Below are 26,295 nucleotides of genomic sequence, written 5' to 3'. Positions count from 1 at the left end.
CTGTTCATCAACACCAAACAATAGCCACTGTTCATCAACACCAAACAATAGCCACTCTTCATCAACACCAAACAATAGCCACTCTTCGTCAACACCAAACAATAGCCACTGTTCATCAACACCAAACAATAGCCACTCTTCATCAACACCAAACAATAGCCACTCTTCATCAACACCAAATATTAGTCACTCTTCATCAACACCAAACAATAGCCACTCTTCATCAACACCAAACAATAGCCACTCTTCATCAACACCAAACAATAGCCACTCTTCATGAACACCAAATAATAGTCACTCTTCATCAACACCAAACAATAGCCACTCTTCATCAACACCAAATATTAGTCACTCTTCATCAACACCAAACAATAGCCACTCTTCATCAACACCAAATATTAGTCACTCTTCGTCAACACCAAACAATAGTCACTCTTCATCAACAACCCCCCCCCCCCCCCCCTCACAATCCAGCCCCTCTGGCATCGCAACTCAGCCCCTCACCCCTGCATTTTCTGCATACTCCCGTCTTCCATCGCCCAGTACCGTCCCCAGCCCTCCCTCCCCACAGAGACCCCCTAATTAGAGGGACCCCGCACAGACCCCTCAGAAAACTGACCTCTGTCAGGAAGAGCACCCCCCCTCCCCAGAAGAGAGAAGCCTGTCAGGAAGCTCCCCAGAAGAAAGACCCCTATCCAGATGCTAGAGAACAGTCCAGACAGAGGCAGTGAAAAACATCACTCCTTTAACACTCAGCTGGGAAATATATTTGCTGGCTCAGGCAGAGGAAGCAACGCCTGTCAATTCCTTGAAAGAGAACACCCTCAGATCTTTGAACTGCAAGCCATTCTTTCATTTCTCTTTGACATTGATTTTTTTGTGGTTGTGATTCGTGATTGACAGCTTCCACACACACAGCTGTCAGCGTTGCTCCATTCATCTCTCTTCATGGTTGAGTAACTCTGAAGTGCTCGAATTGCAATGTTTATAAACATCAAACATGCTTGAGTGATTTTGAAATGGTCAGCTGCCCCCTTGGTCCACCATGCCAGAGTCACGCTGGTAGAGACCATCCGAGTACATGCGAGGGCTGAACCCCTCCCCCAACAATGCACTGCCTGCTCACGCAGTTCACCCAAAAGTGGGGAGAAGGTGGAGGAGAATGATGTGATTGACCATGTCAAAGGCTGCAGACAGATTGAGAAGGACAAGGAGGGCAAGTTTACCTTTGTCATGGTAACGTGGGATGTCAACTGTGACTTTAATAAGAGATAATTCAGCACTGCAGCAAGGGGGCGAAACCTGCCTGGAGAAATTCAAACATAAAGTTCCTTGAAAGACGGGGGGCTGGATTCTCCAATTTCCAGTCTAGGTGCTGATGCTGATGTGTGAACAGTGGCGCTTTATGCGAGGACCATTGAGTGATTGGCAGCCGCGCTTGGTAAAGCTCTTGGCTGGAGATTGGCCGTGTCCGTGGCCACACATGTTCACAGTGGCGGCCTGCGGCAGCCGCGCCGTGCAACATGGCGCTGGTCACGCGTGTACCCGGCCTGCCAAATAATGTTCCCCAGTAACCCCCCCCCCCCCCCCCCCCCCGGACCACCCCCCCCCCCCCCCCCACCAGTCCCCCCCAGCCCTCGCCGAAGCCGCCCCACCGGCCAGCGGCATGACTCTTCCCCCCACTGTGACGGCGCTGGACACAGTCTGCAGCCGACATGTGAGGTCGCCGAAAACAAATAGCATCATCATCACTTATTGTCACAAGTAGGCTTCACTGAAGTGATTGTGAAAAGCCCGTAGTCGCCACATTCCGGTGCCTCCGGGGAGGCTGGTACGGGAATTGAACCCACGCTGCTGGCATTGTTCTGCATTACAAGCCAGCTGTTTAGCCCACTGGGCTAAACCAGCCCCAAGTATACTGCTCCGTCGAGAACTCGGCCCATCGGGGGCGGAGCATCGGGGAGGGGGTTCCGATGATGCGCCAATGCCTTTCCAACAGTGTGCGGCCGCCCCGTCCGAGATGATGCCATTTCGGAGGGGGCGGAGACTCGTAAACCGGCGTGAAACAGGCGCCGCCCCCGATTTGGGCATCGGAAGGGATTACGATATTGGCGTCTGCAATGGAGAAACCTGCTCGGGGACTTTAAAGAGAAAATGAATGTTGGTAATGGCTTGGTAGTTTGCAAGTAGAGTGGAGTTTCTGCGATAACTAAACATGCACACAAGATGGGCACTAAATATCAATTAAATTGTGGGTGTTTTTTGCTCTGTCTTTGGTTGATATTTGCAGTCAGATGAGATCAATCCCCATGAAGCTGTATTGCAGGAATGCAATCAGATGGTGGTTGTAGGGATGATGGCTGTCAGGTCGGAGGGATTGCTGATGTACCGAGGAGGGGCGAGGGAAGAGTTCAGGTGGAACACACTCCAATCAGTTGTTCCGTAACAGCTTCTGCAGTGGAGCGTAGAGTAAGGGTGTGGGAGATGCTGAAGGTTACCAACAAAGTTTTAAGCAGAGATGAGATGCTTGCCCAACAAATAAATTGAGACTCGTTGGGTCACTCGTTGGGTCACTGGCAATCACTTCCTGACTATCTGTGTATCGAGCCACATGTTCACCTGAATGACCCTTCAGCTGAGGTAAGATGAGTGTCACATGAGCGCGAATGGAGAGGGCAGGTTTTGTTCATTCGTCGCCTGCAAACACAAATTATTCAGCAATCCAATAGTTAAAAGAATGTGAAATTCAGTGTTACAGCGAATAGATAATAAAAATCAGACAGGGTATGTTTGAGGATATTATTGTGCAGTGGTTTTTCCTTAATGCACACTGAAACCTTTCCAGATCATTTGCTGTGATATGAATTACACCTTACTCAGCAACAAATCATTAAACCTCGTGCTCGGGAAAGTGCAACTGTGAAGAGCTTCTTGAATCATTAATTCCTGCACATAAAATGATTCCACTTTGATTGAAAATTGGCTGCGCTCTCTCTTCTCAAACTCAACAGGAACAGTACGTGTTCATCCATGATGCCATCCTGGAGGCCTGTTTGTGTGGCGACACAGCGATCCCAGCCTCTCAGCTCAGGTCCGCATATTACGAGATGAACAAACTGGAGCCACAGACTAACTCCTCTCAGATGAAGGAGGAGTATAGGGTAAGCATGCTTCTCACAGTGTGAAAGGGTTTTTCTGGAAAAGGCAATTGTATCTTCTTTCATAGAATCATAGCATTTACAGTGCAGAAGGAGGCCACTTGGCCCATCGAGTCCGCACCGGCTCTGAGAAAGATTTTGATTTACTGACTCACAGGGTCTGAGCATCACTGGCCAAGGCCAGTAAGCGTTGCCTACTCCTAATTGCCCTTGAGAAGGTGGTGGTAAAAAGCCACCCTCTTGAACTGCTGCAGTCGATGTGGTGAAGATATACTCACATTTTAGCCATGTAGATAGTTCCAGGTCAATCTAAATACGGGTTGAAGTTCTAATCTGATCAAAAAAATCCACATCTTTAATGAATGTGCTTCAATATAATAGTGGGGGGAGGAGCATTGGTAGGGTGCTAGAAGACCTATGTTTGGTTAGAGGAAGGTGGAGGGGAGTGTTGGGGGAGCGATTGCGGGAAGTAGCAGTGGTGGCGAGGAAGTGGGGTTTATTGATGCTCCTCAGTCTTGTTATGATTCAGAGGGCTGAGATATATCGCAAATCTATTTAATTGTGAACCAGGATGGGTGACTTTTGTTCTGAGTTTTCACGCAGTATAAGCCAATCTTATTTACTCGACCAATGAGCAAAGGAATACCAATAAGCAACATCACGTTCAGAAAGAATGCAGGCTCCACTCCGCTCCTAATCTGACTGTGGCCTGGGAAGGAGGGAGGCTGATGACAGACATCTCTGTATGGAAAAAAATAACTATCAAATTGGAAAGGAATTGCTGCTTCGTGCCTCTTTGTGTGTGGATAAAGAAGCTAATTATTGAGCCATACAGATTGGAACAGGAAGAATGCAAACTTCTGTTTATTTGGTTAATGTGGATCAGCCATAGATGGAAAATGGTGCTGGGCAGGTGACGTGGGAGTGCTGGTCGGCGTGGTGGTGGGTGAGGGGCAGTCACCTTGAACCTCTCACATGCCCTGCCCAGTGACTAATTATTGGTGGTGAAAGCTGATGTTGTAGGGAACGTTCAAGGCAAAAAAATAAAATGAAATTTAAAGAAGGAAATTAAATTGGGCAGCACGGTAGCACAAGTGATTAGCACTGTGGCTTCACAGCGCCAGGGTCCCAGGTTCTATTCCCTGTTGGGTAATTGCCTGTGTGGAGTCTGCACGTTCTCCCCGTTTCTGCGTGGGTTTCCTCCGGGTGCTCCGGTTTCCTCCCACAGTCCAAAGACGTGCAGGTTAGGTGGATTGGCCATGATAAATTGCCCTTAGTGGCCAAAAAAGGTTAGGAGGGATTATTGGGTTACAGGGATAGGGTGGAATTGAGGGCTTAAATGGGTTGGTGCAGACTCAATGGGCCGAATGGCCTCCTTCTGCACTGTATGTTCTATGAAAATATGGCATTTCAAATAAAACATAAATCTAAGGCAGTGATAGAGAAGCTAAGCAGTTGTACAACCTGACATGCCCCCGTGCCTGCATGGGTTTCCTCCGGGTGCTCAGGTTTGCTTCCACAGTCCAAAGATGTGCCGGTTAAGTGGATTGACCATGCTAAATTGCCCCTCAGTGTCCAAAGATGTGCAGGTTTGGTGGATTGGCCATGCTAAATTGCCCCTCAGTGTCCAAAGATGTGCAGGTTGGACAGGGATGGGATGGGGTGGGGGATTGGGCCTAGGTGAGATGCTCTTTCAGAGGGTTGGTGCAGACTCGATGGGCCGAATGGCTTCCTTCTGCACTGTCGGAATTCTATGGTTCTATGTGAGACCTGAATAAATGCACAGTTCACATGCCATATTTCTGAAGCATCCCATGATAATCATTTGGATGTTTGTCAGTACCCAGATTTACTTTTGGGTAATTGGATAGAGCCCATGACAAGAAATAGGAAAATGATTAAAAGATCAGATGAGCTCTTCTTGTGCCATGTTACTCTGTAAAATTAGGAACACCCTTATTGTCATCTCTCTCTATCAGACTCTTAACATGGTGACGCCAACCCTGCGTGTGGAAGACTGCAGTATAGCACTTCTACCTCGAAACCATGAGAAGAATCGCTGCATGGATATCCTTCCACCAGACAGATGCCTCCCATTCCTGATCACAATAGATGGAGAAAGTAGCAATTACATCAACGCTGCCCTAATGGATGTAAGTAGCTGACGTTATTCCAATAATGAGGCTTGTCAGAAGCCCTAAGTCGGCGCAACGGTGCATTTTCTATTCCTTGTTACATTAAATATTTAATTGATTGGCTTTGAAGTAAACTATTAAATTGTTCTCAGTGCTCATTACATACAGAGGTTCAGTGGCTGTAATACTGGAGTAGCAATCCAGGGGTCATGAGTGCCAATCCTATTTAAACAATATGGTCCGGTGGAAATTGCTGATTTACCACAGGCATGATTTCAGTGGAAAATGTATTGCACACAACACACGTGAATGTACTTCAGAAAAACTGAGCATCATTTAATGTAATCTTTGTAATCTTTCTCTGTCACCAAAGTTTGCATTTGAAGCATGAATTTATCAGGGTCAGCACACCTTAGTGTAGCTTCTTGGATTTTGTCTAGCAGCTTGGCTGCTAAGAACTTTTAAAAACAGGCCCTTCAGCCCTCCAAGCCTGCACCGACCATGCTGCCCATCTAAACTAAAATCTTCTACATTTCCGGGGTCCGTATCCCTCTATTCCCATCCTATTTATGTATTTGTCAAGATGCCCCTTAAATGTCACTATCGTCCCTGCTTCCACCACCTCCTCCGGCAGCAAATTCCACGCACCCACTACCCTCTGTGTAAAAAACTTGCCTCTTACATCTCCTCTAAACCTTGCCCCTCGCACCTTAAACCTATGCCCCCCAGTAACTGACCCCTCTACCCTGGGAAAAGGTCTCTGACTATCCACCCTGTCTATGCCCCTCATAATTTTGTCGACCTCTGTCAGGTCGCCCCTCAACCTCCGTCGTTCCAGTGAGAACAAACCGAGTTTATTCAACCTCTCCTCATAGCTAATGCCCTCCATACCAGGCAACATCCTGGTAAATCTCTTTTGTAATCTCTCTAAAGCCTCCACATCCTTCTGGTAGTGTGGCGACCAGAATTGAACAATATACTCCAAGTGTGGCCTAACAAAGGTTCTGTACAGCTGAATGTATATGTTCTATACAGCTTATTATCTGAATGACCAGAAATTAGGAGATGTGAATGTGCAATGAGACCTGGGTGTCCTCGTACACCAGTCGCTGAAGGCCAGCATGCAGGTGCAGAAGGCGGTAAAGAAAGCGAATGGTATGTTGGCCAGTATTGCGAGAGGATTTGAGTGCAGGAGCCGGGATGTCTTTCTGCGATTATGCAGGGCCTTGGTGAGGCTACACCTGGAATCGTGTGCACACTTTTGGTCTCCTTATCTGAGGAAGGATGTTCTTGCTCTAGAGGGAGTGCAGTGAGCGTTTACCAGACAGATTCCTGGGATGGCGGGACTGACATGTGAGGAGAGATCGAGGAGGTTAGGAACATCCACCCATTGGATGTTCAAAAGTCCCGGGAAATTCCCACGGAGGTCACTGAGCTCCAAGCTTCCCGTGGGATCTCAATCCAGAGACCGGATAATTTTGACCAATATCTGGAGTTTTCCCCCATGTTACACTCCATTTTAATAGATAACGAGAAAGCAGGGAGTAATGAAGGAAAGTCCGATTTAGGGGGTACCCCAAAAATGCACTGGGAAATGCCTCTTGGAACTTTACGGGTAAGGTTTGCATGGCAATTGCCCAGGGGTTCTACCTTCCCCTCGGCAATTGCCCTGCGCTGTGAACCATCCGAAATGTGATTTAAATCACTATTGTTGGATGGTTTCACCATGGTTACGCCAGGTCTTACCCTTAAAAAATTAGAAGAATTAAAACCTTTTCCAACTTCTGGGGAAACATCTACAGCTTACATTTAAATATTGTAAACACCCAGACTGATCCACCCACAGGACTCCCGATCTCCAACTCCACCACCCCCACCCCTCCCCTGACCTCAGACCCTCCCACTCACACCTGACCTTCGACCCACCCACCCTCCACCCCACCATCCCTCAACCCATCCGATCTCCAACCCACGCCCAACCTCTGACCCACCCCACACACACACACACACACACAATATATGCACAGAACGATTAATATATGCAGTGTCCAACAATGGTATCTATTGTTCATTGTTAAAAATCTACAAATGAAAAATGCAGTTAATCACATCTGGACTGGCACCAAGATGATTTAATTCAGTGTAGGCCGCATGCCAACCATTCCGTCGCTGGCCCATCCATGGTTCCACCCCAACATTATGTTGCTAACTCATGATGCGGTTTTCTGAGCTCCTCTGATTTGGCCTGGCAAATGACCATTGACAAAAATAATTTACACAAAGAACAAATCAACTGAGGTGGCTGACAAATGTGGCCTTGCCCAACTTCATTCACATCCTGAGAGAAAATATAACAAAACAGTCGCCAATACTGAATTATGGGGCCATAGCTCAAGCAACCTACCCAGCACGTTTCCTGGAATGGTATGTGGTTTGACCAGTCCTATCGCCTTTCACATCTTTGAGTTGATAATTATCTCTATCCCTCCTCTTCAGAAAGTGCTTGCACAAATCCAGCGGCCGACAGGTTGCCATTACAGGTATGATATGTGTTCACAATTACGACTCACCATGCCCCAAGTGGCTAATCTGGAGCAGGGGTGAGCGCCAAGTGAAGGCACAAATTAGGAGAGACAAATGGAAAATCAGAGGAAGGAGATCAAATCGAGCTGATCTCAGACACTTCGCAAGTACAGTGTTCAACTGGCAGAAACTTCAGAGTCTACACGCCCTCGTAGCCTATCATGTTACCTTCATGACATTAAATGAATAGGACCTTTCAAATGATATTCCCTGCCCAGCCAAACCTTTTACTGTCCATATCTCATATTCTTTGTACTTGCACGGATCTTCCCACAATTATGTAGGCATAATCATTCATGAACACATACATATGATGGAAACATAGGAACATAGAAACTAGGAACCAGAGTAGGCCATTTGATCCTTTGAGCCTGCTCCACCATTCAATACGATCATGGCTGATGTTCTGTCTCAAATTATTCACAGACCACACACATATGCACATGCACACATGTGATCACCGACACATAGGGGTGGATTCTCCGCTGTCCACTGCCGGTAGCGGAGTACCCGATGCAGCCGACCCCTTTCCGATGTTCCGATGCCCTGTCGACAGTGAGCTGCATGCCCCCCTACCGGCGGGAAGATGCAAATGGGCTGGAGACCCGATGCCTTTGTGGTTCTCTGGTCCTCTGGGCTGGGATTCACGTGGGTGTGGACTGGTGCAAGTGTTTTCCAGAGTGGCCTTGACACAGTGGACCTCGCAGCAGGCCACGGGGTACGTATGGACCCCCTAGCTGCCACAACATAAATCCTGCCCGCCCATGCCCCAGCCCCCCATCAGACCCCCTCATCAGAGACCCTCATCAGAACACCCCACCAATCAGACCCCCATATCAATGACTCCCCCATAACAGAAACCCCCATCATCAGTAACCCACCATCGCAGTGACCCACTCATATCAGTGACCCCCCTTGCACGCCTCCCCCCCCCCTTTTAAGTGATGCCCTCCCATATCTGAGACTCTCCCCGGTATCAGAGACTCCCCCATATCAGAGACCCTCCCACCCATCTATCACCCCTGCCTGGAAGCTAAAGGGCAGTCTAGACAGAAACAGTTTAAAATCACTGCTTTTTCATATTCCAGTCCCTCACACCTGCTGCCTCAGACAGAAGTATAGAAAGCAGCAACTGATACTTCGTAGAAAGCCAAACAACATCACAAGGCTTTAAACCCCCTCAGATCCTTTCATCTGAAAGACTTCCATTCCGTTCCAAAGAGAAATAGCTTTCAGTAGGCTGTAATTAACAGTGTAATAACTTCCAGACACCTGATTTATTTTCATTTCACTTTATGCTTGAATATATCTCAAGTATCCTGCTATGAAGCTAAGCACAATGTTTAGAAACATGTAGGTGAAAAGTGCTTTCACTTCTTCTTTTTCCTCAGCAGAAAGCACTTAACTGCTTTTGGTGTGGTGACTAGGGTGGCAGGATTTGCATTGTGGGGATGATGGGGGCCATCGGCAGACCTTTCTATTGGGTTGCATGCTCAAAATGGCAGCCCTAAAGCGAGATTTGGAATGGTGAAAGAACATAGAGCTGGATTCTCCGGTCCCCCAGCTGTGTGTTTCCAACTGGTGCGTTATTCGCTGACAGCTAAATTCTCTACTCCCACCACTTGTCAGTGGGATTTCCCACACCGCCGGTGGGAACAGAGAGTCCCAAGTCTGCCAAATGGAAAATCTAACCCATAGGTTGAGATTCTAGGTTGCAAGTCCGCCCCGCCACCACTGCTAGCGAGGACGGAGAATTTGGAGTTCCGTTCACTGGCAGCGGATATCTCATTAAAGCTACACCATGCCGCCAGTAAATCCATGGGCTGGGGTGCGCTGCCGGTGGGACCAGAGAACCCGCCACCAGTGAACGGCCGGAGAATTCCAGTCATCACAATTCCAAGTAGGTGCCACTGGAATGGAATTACCAGTGAACCACTCCTGGCGTCCCGACTGTTGACTCATCCAGGATTAACAAGCATAACAGAGTCAAGGGCCAAGGATGGAACTTTCCTGTTATGAGTGGCAGTGCCACACTGCATGTGTCATTCACCCACTAAGCCATTTGGAAATTTCCAGTTATTCCTTTTAGCAGAACTGAAGGATTAAAACATGTCAATGTTTGGAGAGATTTCCAGAGGCTTTGACCAGCTGCAAGCAGCTATTAGAAAGCTGGGGAATATGCCAACAATTGGCTCTCCAATACGTGCAGCTGGCAAATGAGAATTGGGAACATATCTGTCCTGCTGTGTCAACCTAACTCTTACTTCCCTCCTACAGAGTTACAAGCAACCTTCAGCCTTCATTGTTACCCAACACCCCTTACCAAATACCGTGAAGGACTTCTGGAGACTTGTGTTGGACTATCACTGTACGTCAATCGTCATGCTCAATGATATGGATCCTGCACAGGTATGTGTAAACATGAAGGAAGCACTCAGCAGGTGAGGCAGCAGCGGTGGTGGGTGCAATGTTGGTGACCTTTCCAATGTGTAAACGTGGCTCATGACATGATTCAATGTCAGTTAACTCACAAGGTGGAAATGGCCAGGCGGCGGGTGGGGGGGGGGGGGGGGGCAGTGTTGTTTCACATGAAGTTTCTATTGTATTGGGAAGTTCATATGCTGTCCTGGTTCACAGTAAAGGTTTTATGGTGGTCGAAAGTAAATGCATTGAAGGTGTACACAGCTGCCTAGTGCTGTGTGTTAATGGGGACAAACACCAGGAAGCTTCAACTGAAGAAGGAAACTCTGAAATTTACACAGCGCCTTTTACAAACTCGGGATATTCCAAAGAGCTTTCCAGCCAATGAATTTCTTTTGAATTGAAGCCACTGCTGTAATGTAGCAACTAGTGTGAAAATCTTTGATGAATTTTTTCTAGTGGTTCAATACAATCTTTTTTTTTAAAATTTGGAGTACCCAATTAATTTTTTCCAATTAAAGGGCAATTTAGCGTGTCCAATCCACCCAGCTTGCACGTTTTTGGGTTGTGGGGGCGAAACCCACGCAAACACAGTGAGAATGTGCAATCTCCACACGGACAGTGTCCCAGAGCCGGGATCGAACCTGGGACCTCGGCGTCGTCAGGCCACAGCGCTAACCCACTGCGCCACCGAGCTGCCCATAGGTTCAATACAATCTTCCCAAGAATCCCTTTTCTGGCAACTTGAGGTGACTTTACGGAAACCTTTGAGATCCTGGGGAGGACTGACAGGTTGGATGTGGATGTGGAGAGGATGTTTTCTCTTGTCCGACGGAGAATGTAAAATGAGGGAGTCACTGTTTAAAAATAAAGAGTCGCTCATTTAAGACAGAGGTTCGGAGAAATGTTTTCTCTCAGAGGGTTATAAGCCTCTGGAACTCTCCTCCTCAAAAGGCAGTGGAAACAGAGACTTTGAATATTTTAAGGCTGAGCTCGGTAGATTTTTGATTAACAGGGAGCGTGACGGGAGGTCATTGGGTGTCAGCAGGAATTTGTAGTTTATACCAATAGTGAGATGAGCAGTAGGGTAGCATGGTGGTTAGCATAAATGCTTCACAGCTCCAGGGTCCCAGGTTCGATTCCCGGCTGGGTCACTGTCTGTGTGGAGTCTGCACGTCCTCCCCCTGTGTTCGTGGGTTTCCTCCGGGTGCTCCGGTTTCCTCCCACAGTCCAAAGATGTGCGGGTTAGGTGGATTGGCCATGCTAAATTGCCCGTAGTGTCCTAATAAAAGTAAGGTTAAGGGGGTTGTTGGGTTACGGGTATAGGGTGGATACGTGGGTTTGAGTAGGGTGATCATGGCTCGGCACAACATTGAGGGCCGAAGGGCCTGTTCTGTGCTGTACTGTTCTATGTTCTAGATGAGTGTAGTTAGATGTTATTGATCAGTTGTGTATGCATAATGACTAAGTGTTGAACCCCAGTTTAGTAGTGTAAATAAAATCATAGCTTTGTTTAAGTTAAAAGATATTCTGTGGTCTTTGTGTTCACTACGCCAACCATCCTGAAATAAGCTACACAAAGAACACCACAGTAACAACTTAACAAAAATATCTCAACATTGGCTTGCGACATGCATATCCAATTAGAACCAAGGCTTCTATACTTAGTAATGATGTCCATTACTAAGCATAATGGAAAATTGGGGCAAGATGTCCCCTGATTTCTTTCAGAATAGCTTCAGGTTAGTGTCAATATGAGTAGACATTCCCACTTGCTAAATTGGTTAATTTCTTTCTACAATTATTAATGACAAGTAGGTACTCTTTACAATTCACTTCACGGTACTCCTCTTCTCCTCCCAGTCCATGCTGTCAGGCCTTATTGCCATTTCAGTTCATAACAATGCTCCTACCTCTTCCCTCCCCTTTAATTCAACACTCTTCAGAGAGATGGTGGCACAGTGATAATGTCAGTGGACATGTATCATAGAATCAGAGAATCACTACAGTGCAAAAGGAGGCCATTTGGCCCAGCGAGTCTGTACTGACCCTCTGAAAGAGCGCCGTACCTAGACCGACTCCCCGTAACTCCTAATCTGCACATCTTTGGACTGTGGGAGGAAACTGGAGCAGCCGGCGGAAACACATGCAGATCCGGGGAGAAAGTGCAGCACAGGTTCAATTCCCGTACCAGCTTAACGGAGCAGGCGCCGGAATGTGGCAACTAGGGGCTTTTCACAGTAACTTCATACTTGTGACAATGAAAGGTTATTATTATTATTATAATCTAACCTTACTCACACCATCTGCTCTTATGATCATCACTAGCTATCTCCTGCATACACTCCTCCCCTAAGGTCCAGCATCACTGCCTGCTATAGTTGTATTTGCAGCTCCCTCTAGTGGCTCCTCTCGACACTACATTAACCCTTGTAAAGCTGATAATTGTGATAATATCACTGTTACCTTTCTGTTTTCGGGTTTGTTCACTTTCCAGGCTGTCAGTATGGAGGTATGTAGTGCAAAGATGGGGTGGACACTGGGGTAGAATCTCCCCATTTTCTTCCCACTGTCCTCCAGAAACCCGTTCAACCACTGCGACTAACGAAGGCCTCGGAAAACGATTGAATTCCTCCAAAGTCTTCCAGGAAAGTGGAGGAGCGAAATAATAACTTCTCACATCTATTGAGTGCCTGACATTTCCTTTTCTTGAAAGAAAATGAAAGCATTCATGGAAAAGCCTTCTGTGAGGTTTTCAGTCAGATTAAAAAAAACAAAATTGAATCCAGTAACTGGAGTATAATGGAATTTCTTTAAGGACATTTTGCGGAAACCCTTTATTGAAAATGTTTGTGACCTTGTCAGTCAATTACGAAAATGAAGTCCAGGCATTCAGCCTGTCAGGTCTGAATGGGGTGCGAGTCTTTAAAGCAAATAATATCACAATTACAGGTCGAACTCACAGGCGTTCTGAGAGTTTGATTTTCCTTCAGAATTTAGTCATGCTCCTTAATACAGTAGTGCTACTTTTGCTTGCCAGCTGATGGTGAGTAAGGTTGGGCGATGGGATAAACAGAATATGTCAGAGAAAATGCTTCAGGTAAATGAAGTGATAGATTTACTGACAGTCTTGCCATTTTATAAGATCCCATCCATCGGTTACTGACTATTGTCACAACTGTTGTCAGGTCTGGGAATTGGATATTCAGAATGATGAACACACTCTTACTCTCTCATTCTAATTGAATGTCGTGCGGCAGGTTATTCATCCACTAATCCTATTAAGCAAACAAAGGAGATTGGGGTTTGTATTTCTCTCCATCAATATTTAGTCCCATGTAAAACTATTTAGTGTGATTGAGAGCGGCGAGTGCACGGCACTCATTGGCCGATGGATGGCACACTTTTTTAAAAAAAAACAGAAAATGCTGCAAATCTGACAGGATCTGTGAATGGAGAGGGGGGGGGCCTCTTGGGCAAAGGATTAGAAACCGGGAGTGAACGCAATCAGAGACAAATGCATCTTGTCATTTCCCTGACATGTTGCCACCTTTTGCCCCAGGCAGCTTGTATGTAGCAACCACCTGGCAGCAGCTGGATGCCAATTAAGCTTGTTAACTGGGCAATTAGTAGCAAGTTTTCAAGGGTAATTCAATTTTGCTAGTGTCAGATAGACCCCAAGTCATTTCAGAACCTGGGCTACTCAGAGGGAGCGCCAGCAAAGCAAAAGGTCAGGTCGGTATGAAAATAAGATTCAATCTAATTTAAAGGGGCATACAGCAAGGCCAATTGAATCACTGGGCCGAGACTCGCCATTGCACGGCGGAGACTTCTCTGACAAACAGTGCTCGGAGATCAGAGATGGCTGACGGTCCCCATCCGCCTTTTCTCACCACCATTTCGCTCGACCCCTCCTTTGTGGCTTTCAGCCCAGCTGCACACTGATTGGTTTTCATCCCAGCCACACGCTGATTGGCTTTCATCCCAGCCACACGCTGATTGGCTTTCAGCACAACCACACGCTGATTGGCTTGCATCCCAGTCACACACTGATTGGCTTTCATCCCAGTCACACACTGATTGGCTTTCATCCCAGTCACACACTGATTGGCTTTCATCCCAGTCACACACTGATTGGCTTTCATCCCAGCCACACACTGATTCGCTTTCATCCCAGCCACACACTGATTCGCTTTCATCCCAGCCACACGCTGATTGGCTTTCATCCCAGCCACACACTGATTGGCTTTCATCCCAGCCACACACTGATTGGCTTTCAGCACAACCACACACTGATTGGCTTCCATCCCAGCCACACGCTGATTGGCTTTCAGCACAACCACACACTGATTGGCTTCCATCCCAGCCAGATACTGATTGGCTTTCATCCCAGCCACATACTGATTGGCTTTCATTCCAGTCACACACTGATTGGCTTTCTTCCCAGTCACACACTGATTGGCTTTCATTCCAGTCACACACTAATTGGCTTTCATTCCAGTCACACACTAATTGGCTTTCATCCCAGTCACACACTGATTGGCTTTCATCCCAGTCACACACTGATTGGCTTTCATTCCAGTCACACACTGATTGGCTTTCATCCCAGCCAGATACTGATTGGCTTTCATCCCAGCCACACACTGATCGGCTTCCATCCCAGCCACACACTGATTGGCTTCCATCCCAGCCACACGCTGATCGGCTTCCATCCCAGTCACACGCTGATCGTCTTCCATACCAGTCACACGCTGATTGGCTTCCATACCAGCCACACACTGATTGGCTTTTATCCCAGCTGCACACTGATTAGCTTTCATCCCAGCAGAAACTGATTGGCTTTCATCCCAGCCAGATACTGATTGGCTTTCATCCCAGCCAGATATTGATTGGCTTTTATCCCAGCTGCACACTGATTGGCTTTCATCCCAGCAGAAACTGATTGGCTTTCATCCCAGCCACACACTGATTGGCTTTCATCCCAGCAGAAACTGATTGGCTTTCATCCCAGCAGAAACTGATTGGCTTCCATCCCAGCCGCACACTGATTGGCTTTCATCCGAGCCGCACACTGATTGGCTTGCATCCCAGCCGCACACTGATTGGCTTTCATCCCAGCCGCACGCTGGTTGGCTTGCATCCTAGCCACACACTGATTGGCTTCCATCCCAGCTGCACACTGATTGGCTTTCATCCCAGCCGCACACTGATTGGCTTTCATCCCAGCTGCACACTGATCGGCTTCCATCCCAGCCACACACTGATTGGCTTCCATCCCAGCCACACGCTGATCGGCTTCCATCCCAGTCACACGCTGATCGTCTTCCATACCAGTCACACGCTGATTGGCTTCCATACCAGCCACACACTGATTGGCTTTTATCCCAGCTGCACACTGATTAGCTTTCATCCCAGCAGAAACTGATTGGCTTTCATCCCAGCCAGATACTGATTGGCTTTCATCCCAGCCAGATATTGATTGGCTTTTATCCCAGCTGCACACTGATTGGCTTTCATCCCAGCAGAAACTGATTGGCTTTCATCCCAGCCACACACTGATTGGCTTTCATCCCAGCAGAAACTGATTGGCTTTCATCCCAGCAGAAACTGATTGGCTTCCATCCCAGCCGCACACTGATTGGCTTTCATCCGAGCCGCACACTGATTGGCTTGCATCCCAGCCGCACACTGATTGGCTTTCATCCCAGCCGCACGCTGGTTGGCTTGCATCCTAGCCACACACTGATTGGCTTCCATCCCAGCTGCACACTGATTGGCTTTCATCCCAGCCGCACACTGATTGGCTTTCATCCCAGCTGCACACTGATTGGCTTTCATCCCAGCTGCACACTGATTGGCTTTCATCCCAGCTGCACACTGATTGGCTTTCATCCCAGCTGCACACTGATTGGCTTTCATCCCAGCTGCACACTGATTGGCTTTCATCCGAGCTGCACAATGATTGGCTTTCATACCAGCCACACACTGACACTCCAGATGCTGTATAGGCTGTATAGGTCCTTGGTTAATAGGGGAGATGGCAGGAAACTAGGGATGAGAAACATATCAGCCGTAATTGAATCACAGAGCACACCCAATGGGCCAAATTGCCTACTTCTGCTCTTATCTCTTATGGTCTTTTGGCAGTGTACTGATTGATCTTCCCTCCTCCTCAACCCGCCCACCATCTCTAATTAGACAGCAAACCCGGAATCAGCCTGATAATTAGTGACAGCCAGAAAAGTGGCCGTGAAGCACATTGCCCTGTTGATGGAGCCTTAAATGGTACTGACAGTCAAAATTATTCAATGCCCAGTGTTTCAAGCTTTCATCCGAATATTTATTATTCGGTTTTCCACCTTTTTCTTCGAAGACACATTAAAAATGATGAGCCTTGTCTCCCTATTTCTGCGCACACCACCATCGAATTTCTTGTTTCTTTTCAACCTCGCCCTTCCTTGCTTCAGGTGATTTATAAATAGCATTAGGATTGGCACACAAGTCGATACGTTGCTGGCCCAAATATTTGTTGTGTTCACTGCAGTGCCCTCATATGGCAAAGAAGTGTTTACTCACTGTTGTGGGGGAAGGAATTCTCACGAATATATCGGTAATCTGCTCCCCTGCCAAAAAAGTTCCACTTGCCTGATGCACACATCAGAAAGTCGGACCGACCCCTTTGCCACTGCCCTCCCAAAACACCTTCAGCGTGCATTAAAAACACTGGGGTAACGTTTTGTTCAGGAATCATTCAAATCCCTAATGTTAGATTTGCCACAAATCCTTGCGCCAACATTTAGGCTGGAGATTGAAAGTATCCCTCTGGGAATCCCATGAAAGGCAATTGGGCTGATCTATTATTGGGAAGCTAACTACTGGAGAAATAAAAGGGACCGATAGATGAATAAATTTCATGAGGTTGTAAACATCAATGAAAATACTACTTGTTCCTCAATTAGTTACAGAGATAGCTGTAATGATCTGAAAGCGGCCAGGTTTTGCACTGCAATATAAAGGGTGATTTTAGATGTTTATTCAGGAACCTTCCGTAATTTTCTTCTTTATCACTCTCTGCAGGCTATACTTATTGATTTAGCAGCTCCTATAAATGAAGTAGGATAAATTATTTTTAGACCATTAACTTGTTCATTTGCAAACTACAATTTCAGCCATTTTGAATATGAGGGCGAAGAACAGAAGACATAAGAGAATGAATAAATGGGCTGTCAATCCTGCTCTACCATTCAATGCAATCCTGGCTGATCCCGCCCATTCCCTAAACCACAAGAAAAATCTGTCTATGTCAGCCTTGTATATCTTAAACGGACCATTTGCAATCCTGTGGTAGAAAATTCCAAAAGATTGACAACCTATACGTGAAGACGTTTCTCCTCATCTTAGTCCTAATTGATCAACCTCTTATCTTGAAATTGTTGAGCTTCTTGAGTGTTGTTGGAGCTGCACTCATCCGGGCAAGTGGGGAGTATTCCACTACACTTCTGACTAGTGCCTTGTAGATGGTGGACAGGCTTTGCGGGATCAGGAGGTGAGATACTCAACACAGAGTTCCCAACCTCTGACCTGCTCTTGTAGCCACAATGTTTATCTGGATAATCCTGTTCAGTATCTGGTCAGTGGTAACTCCCAGAATGTGGATTGATTGGGAAGATAAAACAATGGTAATGCCATTGAATGTAAAGGGGAGATGGTTAGATCCTCGCCTGTTGGAGATGGTCATTGGCTGGCACTTGTGTGGTTCGAATGTTACTTGTCACTTATCAGCTGTCCAGGTCTTGATGCATTTGGACATGGACTGCTTCAGTATCTGAGGAGTTGCGAATGGTGCTGAAAATTATGCAGTCATCAGTGAACATTCCCACTTCTGACCTTGTGATGGAGGTCATTGGTGAAGCAGCTGAATATGGTTGAGTCTTGGACACTACCCTAGGGACCCCTGCAGTGATGTCCTGAGATGATTGACCTCCAACCACCACAACCATCTTCCTTTGTTTTTTCTAAAATAAATTTAGAGTACCCAATTATTTTTCTTCCAATTAACGGACAATTTAGCGTGGCCAATTCACCTAGCCTGCACATCTTTGGGTTGTGGGTGTGAGGCCCACGCACACACGGGGAGAATGTGCAAACTCCAGACAGTGACCCGGGGTCAGGATCAAACCCGGGTCCTCAGTGCTGTGAGGCAGCAGTGCTAACCAGTACGGTAGTACACGTGGATAGCACTGTGCATCACAGCGCCAGAGTCCCAGGTTCGATTCCCCGCTGGGTCACTGTCTGTGGGGAGTCTGCACGTTCTCCCCATGTTTGCATGGGTTTCCTCCCACAGTCCAAAGATGTGCAGGTTAGGTGGATTGGCCATGATAAATTGCCCTTGGTGACCAAAACGGTTAGGAAGGGTTATTGGGTTACGGGGATAGGGTGGAAGTGAGGGCTTAAGTGGGGCAGTGCAGACTCGATGGGCCGAATGGCCTCCTGCTGCACTGTATGTTCTATGTTCTAACCAGCGTGCCACCTTGCCGCACAACCATCTTCCTTTGTGTTAGGTATGACACCAACCAGCGGAGAGTTTGCCCCTTAGTTCCATTGGCTCCTGTTTTGCTTGGGTTCCTTCATACCACAACAGTCAAATGCTGCCTTGATGTCAAGGGCAGTCACTCTCACCTCACGGTAGAGGATCTGCACGTGGAGGCAGCACGGTAGCATTGTGGATAGCACAATGGCTTCACAGCTCCAGGGTCCCAGGTTTGATTCCGGCTTGGGTCACTGTCTGTGCGGAGTCTGCACATCCTCCCCATGTGTGCGCGGGTTTCCTCCGGGTGCTCCGGTTTCCTCCCACAGTCCAAAGATGTGCAGGTTAGGTGGATTGGCCATGATAAATTGCCCTTAGTGTCCAAAATTGCCCTTAGTGTTGGGTGGGGTTACTGGGTTATTGGGATAGGATGGAGGTGTTGAACTTGGGTACGGTGCTCTTTCCAAGAGCTGGTGCAGACTCGATGGGCCGAATGGCCTCCTTCTGCACTGTAAATTCTATGATCTATGAGTTCAGCTCTATTGTCAATGTTTGGACTAAAGCTGTAAAGAAACCCAAACGGAGCATCAGTGCGCAGGTTATTGATAATCATGTGCTGTTTAACAACACTGTTGCCCACCCCTTCCGTTCCTGAGTAACTGCTGGCTGGGTCAATATTTATAGTCTGCCCCTAATTGCCCTTAAACTATTCATTCTCTTATTTCTTCTGAATGGATGAGGGCATTTAAGAGTCAACTACATATTTGTGGTCCTGGAGTCGCATGTAGGCCAAACCAGGTAAGGGTGGCATTAATGAACCAGGTGGGATTTAATGACAATGGTTTCATGGTCATCATTGCACTTTTAATTCCACATTATTATTGAATTCAAATTTTACCATCCACCAGTTTCCAGAGCATGACAGAGGCATCTTGACAAATACATGAATAGGATGGGAATAGAGGGATATGGACCCCGGAAGTGTGGAAGATTTTAGTTTAGACGGGCAGCATGGTCGGCGCAGGCTTGGAGGGCCGAAGGGCCTGTTCCTGTGCTGTCCTTTTCTTTGTTCTTTGTTCTTATGACTCTGGGTCTCTGGATTACCAGTCCAGTGACATTACCGCTACATCACTGTCTCCCCATGCTTTCTGTGAACAGGATATACCCGGGCAATTTTCTACATTGTCAAGTAGATGCCAGCATTGTAGCTGTAATGGAAGAGCTGGACTAGGGGCATGTGTAGTTCTGGTGCCCAATTCTTCAGTACTATTGCTGGAATATTGTCAGGGCCCAATATATTTGCAGTATCCAGTTCCTTCAGCCGTTCCTTGATAGCAAGTGGATGGAATCAAATTGGCAGAAGATTGGCATCTCAGATGCTGCGGACCTTAAGAGGAGGATGAAATGGATCATCCACTTGGCACTTCCAGCTGAAGATGGCTGCAAGTGATCCACTGATGTACTGGGCTTCCCCCATCAGTGAGAATGGGGATATTTGTGGGGCCTCCTTCTCCAATGAGATGTTTAATTGTCCACCACAATTCACGATTGAGTGTAGCAAGACGGCAGAGCTTAGAACAAACCCTTTGATTTTGGTATCTCATAGCTTTGTTGTGCTGCTTCCGTTGTTTGGCATGCAAAACAGAAGCTGGTTTAGCACACTGGGCTAAATTGCTAGCTTTTAAAGCAGACCAAGGCAGGCCAGCAGCATGGTTCAATTTACGTACCAGCCTCCCAGAATGTGGCAACTAGGGGATTTTCACAGTAACTTCATTGAAGCCTACTAGTGACAATAAGCAATTTTCATTTCATTTCATTTCAAATGCTCCTGTACTGTAGCTTCACCTCATTTTTAGGTATGCCCAGTGCTGCATTTGGCATGCCTTCCTGCACACTTTATTGAATTGTAGTAAAGCTTCCTTATTCTTGCACTCCAATCCATTCGAAATAAAAGCCAATGTGCCATTTGCCCTCCTAATTGCTTGCTGTACCTCTCCAACTTCATCCACCCCGAAGATATCAACCATTTTGCACCTGCATAATATTTCCAACCCATCTCCACTGTTGTACTCTGCGACCAGTGATGATGTTATTTATGCCATACTTCCCTCTTATCACAGGGACTGGGGTCCACACAGATGGGACGGCGTTTTCCTGTATGGTCACAACAGATTTTTAACTCAAAAGAGATTATACGAAAGTCAACAAATTTGCACTGGGACTAGCTAATTAAGTACACATTAGAAACTATTCTAATTCAGCAGCTCTAAAATGCCGCTTTGCATACGGGAAGGAGGGAATATCCAGTTGCACAGCATATGGTGAGTTCATATTGCAGAATCACTTCTAATAGAACCAGTATCCAGGGGATTCTGCCACTCTAGAATTTGTGTCATTCACACAAGAGTATCGAGCCTTGGCAACAACACAGAAACAGCTTTGAATGTCTAACTTTGCATGTGTGCAGTTGTTTAGTTGTCACGTGTATGACTTTAACCTTTCACCTGGGGGCCTTTGCTAAAGTTAGGCAGATGTCCTTATCAGCCAGGAATGCTGAAGCAAGATGACCCCAGGAAATGGTAGCTTGTCAGCAGAGACGACAACTGGCATTTAACATTAGTGCTTCTCTCTGCAGCCTCTTGAGGGGGAACACTCTCTTATTTACCTTCCAATACCTCTGCCAAAATCAGAATAGCATGCAGTGGAAACCTTATTATGTGGATGTAACAGTTCCACAGGGACCAATGCAGGATTGTTTAATACAGTATAATATTGATTGTACTGCTGCTAACTCAACAATTGTATTCAATTTTTTTCACGCTCAGCCCAAACCCAGCCTAAGCTTTGCTCCAAGATCACTGCTGCATCATGCTGTGACTGTGCTTGTTATGCACAGGCGGGGACTTTAATTTAAACAGCCCTTACTTCTCCTCCTATCAAAATGTTTTTGATTTTTCCCTTTATAAGTGATGGCATATTTCCCAATCCCTCAGTACTTGTGTGATGCAATTTCTATTAATAATCCAACAGCAAACTTGAGATAGGGTAAACTCAGAGGGTTAGTTTATGTACACACACTCAAACGTGAGGGGAGGGTCGCAAAATAGCTTCCTTTTCACTGGTACAATTAAAGAGGGGGTTAGCGCAAGAAAGATTTACAAGGCAAAGACCACAGAGTAAAGAATTATTGTATCACATGAGTTCAGAATCAAAGTCCAAATGGTATATTCCTTCACAGAGATCAGCAGGTTGAAGAATCGTGCTGGATAATTCACTTTTCCTGTAGAGATGACTTCCAACGTGAGATAAGCACACCAAGATGAATTAGTGTTCATTCTATACCATAGAATTTCAGAAATTCTGGTAGAAATATTGTAGGTGGTGACCTGGACCAAACCCTTGTTCTGAGCTGTTGTTTAATTCACCAATACAGGGTAACTAGATCTACAAGCTGGAGGTGGGGGGGGGGGGGGGGGGGGGGGGGGGGGCTAGGTGGAGGGGCCATGTGACATGACTCCCACCCCTCCACTTTGGCTTTGACTGAAGGCGTAAATTCCTTTCTCCGGGTTCCTGAGGTTGTTAATATTCTAAACATTAAGAATTTAAAAAGAAGTGGCATGGTCCTTTGTCCTAGCAGACTAGGAGACTCCTGTGGCCAGGCCTGGCTTTTGAAATATAGAAGGCCTTTATGTCATTCCCTATGAATTTGGTCTCTGCAGCCCACAGGGTGGCCACATCTCTTCAGAGATAACGAGGAATAAGCTTCTCTGATACTGCCAGAAAGTTTATTTTGTTCAGGGTTACAGGTCGACATAGCTTCAGCCTTTTTCATGTCTTTGACCTGTTTTTTTTTAATTTTAGCGAATACCCATGATGATAAATTTCATAAAAATCGATGGCACTATTTGAAGAAAAGCAGGGCATCATTCAGTATTGTGTCCAATTCTCTCAAAAGCCATCACCAAAAGCAAAATAAAGACTATTCAATTCATTGCTATTTCTTGGATCTTGTATGTAAAACAGTTGCTGCACTTGGTAACACAGCCTCAGTAAATAAGTTGAGATGTTTTTGAGAGCAGTGATAGGGCATGATACAAATGCAAACCTTTCAATAGGTGCAAATGCTCGATAGTAATAGTGTTTGATAGATATAAACGTTTGTTATCTTTTCTCAAACCAGCTGTGCCCCCAGTACTGGCCGGAAAATGGCGTCCATCGACATGGACCCCTCCAGCTGGAGTTTGTGTCAGCCGACTTGGAGGAAGATATTATCAGCAGAATATTCCGAATTTACAATGCAGCCAGGGTAAGGATCTGCTTTCTAACACTCTGAGGGCAATCAATCTATTAAAATCCTGACAACCCCTTTCAAGTTCAACCACCCATATCGATATCCTCACTTGCATTCAACAACAGTTCATAAAGGACATTATCCCGGATCTCTATGTATTAATGTGAAAAAGAATATGCATCTTGACATTGCATTCAATGTGTGAATCCAAACCTATCAACATCAGCACTGAACAGTACTTAAATCCTGAAAATTGTCCAATTTTTAAAAGTACCATAATCATACTTTAATTGGTGGCTATAAATTGAAGGATATATTAAAAATTCCATTAAAAGGATGAAATGGTGGTTTTGAAGTGCTAATATTTTGCTACAGGATTGTTATCGACATTGAACACATTCATGTTAACACTTGTTTATTAAAATGTTTAGACTGAGTGTGAATTTAAACAGCTTTCGACAGTGAAGAAATCGGCTGCTTGTTTAATAAGAAAGGATCTAAATAACAGTGGTGCAAAGTATATTTTTAACCTCTTCACCATCATTGATGTGATAAGAGTTGAACAGGTTGATCAACCCATATCACTCCCCTGCATGTCCCCTGCCCCATTACTTTTAGTTTGCGCAATATTTATTAAGTGGAATTTATAGATCATAGAACGTTACAGCGCAGTACGGGCCCTTCGGCCCTCGATGTTGCGCCGACCCGTGAAACCATCTGAAGCCTATCTGACCTACACTATTCCATTTTCATCCATATGTCTATCCAGTGACCACTTAAATGCCCTTAAATTTGACGAGTCTACTACTGTTGCAGGCAGAGCGTTCCACACCCCTACTACTCTCTGAGTAAAGAAACTGCCTCTGACATCTGTCCTATATCTATCACCCCTCAATTTAAAGCTATGTCCCCTCGTGTTGGTCATCACCATCCGAGGAAAAAGACTCTCACTGTCCACCCTATCTAACCCTCTGACTATCATATATGTCTCTATTAAGTCACCTCTCAGCCTTCTCCTCTCTAACGAAAACAACCTCAAGTCCCTGAGCCTTTCCTCGTAAGACCTTCCCTCCATACCAGGCAACATCCAACACCCTTTCCAAAGCTTCCACATCCTTCCTATAATGTGGTGACCAGAACTGCACGCAGTACTCCAGGTGCGACCGCACCAGAGTTTTGTACAGCTGCAGCATGACCTCGTGGCTCCGAAACTCAATCCCCCTACTGATAAAGGCTAGCACACCATATGCCTTCTTAACAGCCCTATTAACCTGGGTGGCAACTTTCAGGGATTTATGTACCTGGATGCCGAGATCTCTCTGTTCATCTACACTACCAAGAATCTGGCCATTAGCCCAGTACTCTGCATTCCTGTTACTCCTTCCAAAGTGAACCACCTCACACTTTTCCGCATTAAACTCCATCTGCCACCTCTCAGCCCAGCTCTGCAGCTTATCTATGTCCCTCTGTAACCTATAACATCCTTCAGCACTATCCACAACTCCACCGACCTTTGTGTCATCTGCAAATTTACTAACCCATCCTTCTACACCCTCTTCCAGGTCATTTATAAAAATGACAAACAGCAGTGGCCCCAAAACAGATCCTTGCGGTACACCACTAGTAACTGAACTCCAGGATGAACATTTGCCATCAACCACCACCCTCTGTCTTCTTTCAGCTAGCCAATTACTGATCCAAACCGCTAAATCACCTTCAATCCCATACTTCCGTATTTTCTGCAATAGCCTACCGTGGGGAACCTTATCAAACGCCTTACTGAAATCCATATACACCACATCAACCGCTTTACCCTCATCCACCTGTTTGGTCACCTTCTCAAAAAACTCAATAAGGTGAGGCATGACCTACCCTTCACAAAATCGTGTTGAGTATCACTAATCAACTTGTTCTTTTCAAGATGATTATAAACCCTATCTCTTATAATCTTTTCCAACATTTTACCCACAACCGAAGTAAGACTCACAGGTCTATAATTACCAGGGTTGTCTCTACTCCCCTTCTTGAACAAGAGGACAACATTTGCTATCCTCCAGTCTTCCGGCACTATTCCTGTCGACAAAGACGACATAAAGATCAAGGACAAAGGCTCTGCAATCTCCTCCCTGGCTTCCCAGAGAATCCTAGGATAAATCCCATCTGGCCCAGGGGACTTATCTATTTTTATACTTTCCAAAATTATATAAAATTTAACTGATTGAGTTGAACAATCCCTTTTTGAGTGGAACGGTAACTTCATATTTTTCAACTTGCAAATCCACTGGTCTGGTGATTGGCTGCAGTAGAATAACGGAAAATTCTGGAAATCAAAAGTTTGCATTATTAGGAAAGTTGGCTTTGTTCTCTTTAGAAAGACAGGTCACTTGTTTTTGAAAGTATAATAAAAGATCAATGACTGTTGCCAGCGTGTTTGTTCTGTCAACCTGTTAATTGTATTATTGTTGCGCCTGGTTATTAGAATCCTCTGGCCTTCACTAACCTCAACTCTCCCTCACGGTGTCCTGTTCGCCATCAAAATCTCCTCGTAAAGGCGAAACGTGGCCATATAACAAACACAGTCAAAAAGTTGAAATACATGAAACATGCCTGCAAAAAGTATTTGTAAAATGGTAAATGGATGCATTTTACTTGAGGAAAAAATTGAGTCTGTCTTAATATTGTTTCTACCCGACCAGTAGGGTTGCCAGCTGTAATTAAATGCATTCCTGGAGGCTTCATGACATGACTTGCCCCACATTCCAGCCATTTGTCGGCCAACACATCCATCCTTGTGATGCAATGCCTTCCGACACCAATTGGAAAGAGAAATACCCAATTGGATGGTGCTTGACTGTCAGACAGATAGCCAATTATTTTCCTATTTTCAATATTTTTATATCTGGAAAAGAGCAATGTTAAAGAAAATGACAAAAACAATCCAATCTTTTTTAATGTCCCGATGTATTTCCCTTTGTGTCTTCTCACCTACTGATGCGCATGTGTCCAAGCAGCCTCAGGATGGCTATCGAATGGTCCAGCAGTTCCAGTTCCTGGGCTGGCCTATGTACAGAGACAATCCCGTATCTAAACGTTCCTTCCTGAAACTCATCAGACAAGTGGAAAAGTGGCAGGAGGAATATGATGGCGGAGAGGGACGCACGGTTGTACACTGCCTGTAAG

The 26,295-nt window shown here is 46.0% G+C and overlaps 1 protein-coding gene across 9 annotated transcripts in view; it reads left to right on the top strand.

Moving 5' to 3' along the window:
* LOC119972279 (receptor-type tyrosine-protein phosphatase mu-like) overlaps positions 1–26,295 on the top strand; it is a 985,231-nt gene that overhangs the window by 938,349 nt on the left and 20,587 nt on the right. For all 9 annotated transcript variants that reach the window (XM_038808716.1, XM_038808713.1, XM_038808721.1 and 6 more), the window contains 5 exons: positions 3,012–3,161; positions 5,138–5,311; positions 10,154–10,285; positions 23,005–23,130; positions 26,127–26,290. In XM_038808716.1, coding sequence (XP_038664644.1) covers positions 3,012–3,161; positions 5,138–5,311; positions 10,154–10,285; positions 23,005–23,130; positions 26,127–26,290 — 746 coding nt within the window. The remainder of the gene's footprint in view (positions 1–3,011; positions 3,162–5,137; positions 5,312–10,153; positions 10,286–23,004; positions 23,131–26,126; positions 26,291–26,295) is intronic.

This window comes from Scyliorhinus canicula, chromosome 10 (assembly GCF_902713615.1).
Source record: "Scyliorhinus canicula chromosome 10, sScyCan1.1, whole genome shotgun sequence".
Classification (NCBI taxonomy): Eukaryota; Metazoa; Chordata; class Chondrichthyes; order Carcharhiniformes; family Scyliorhinidae; genus Scyliorhinus; species Scyliorhinus canicula.
This window is presented reverse-complemented; position numbering and strand designations above follow the sequence as displayed.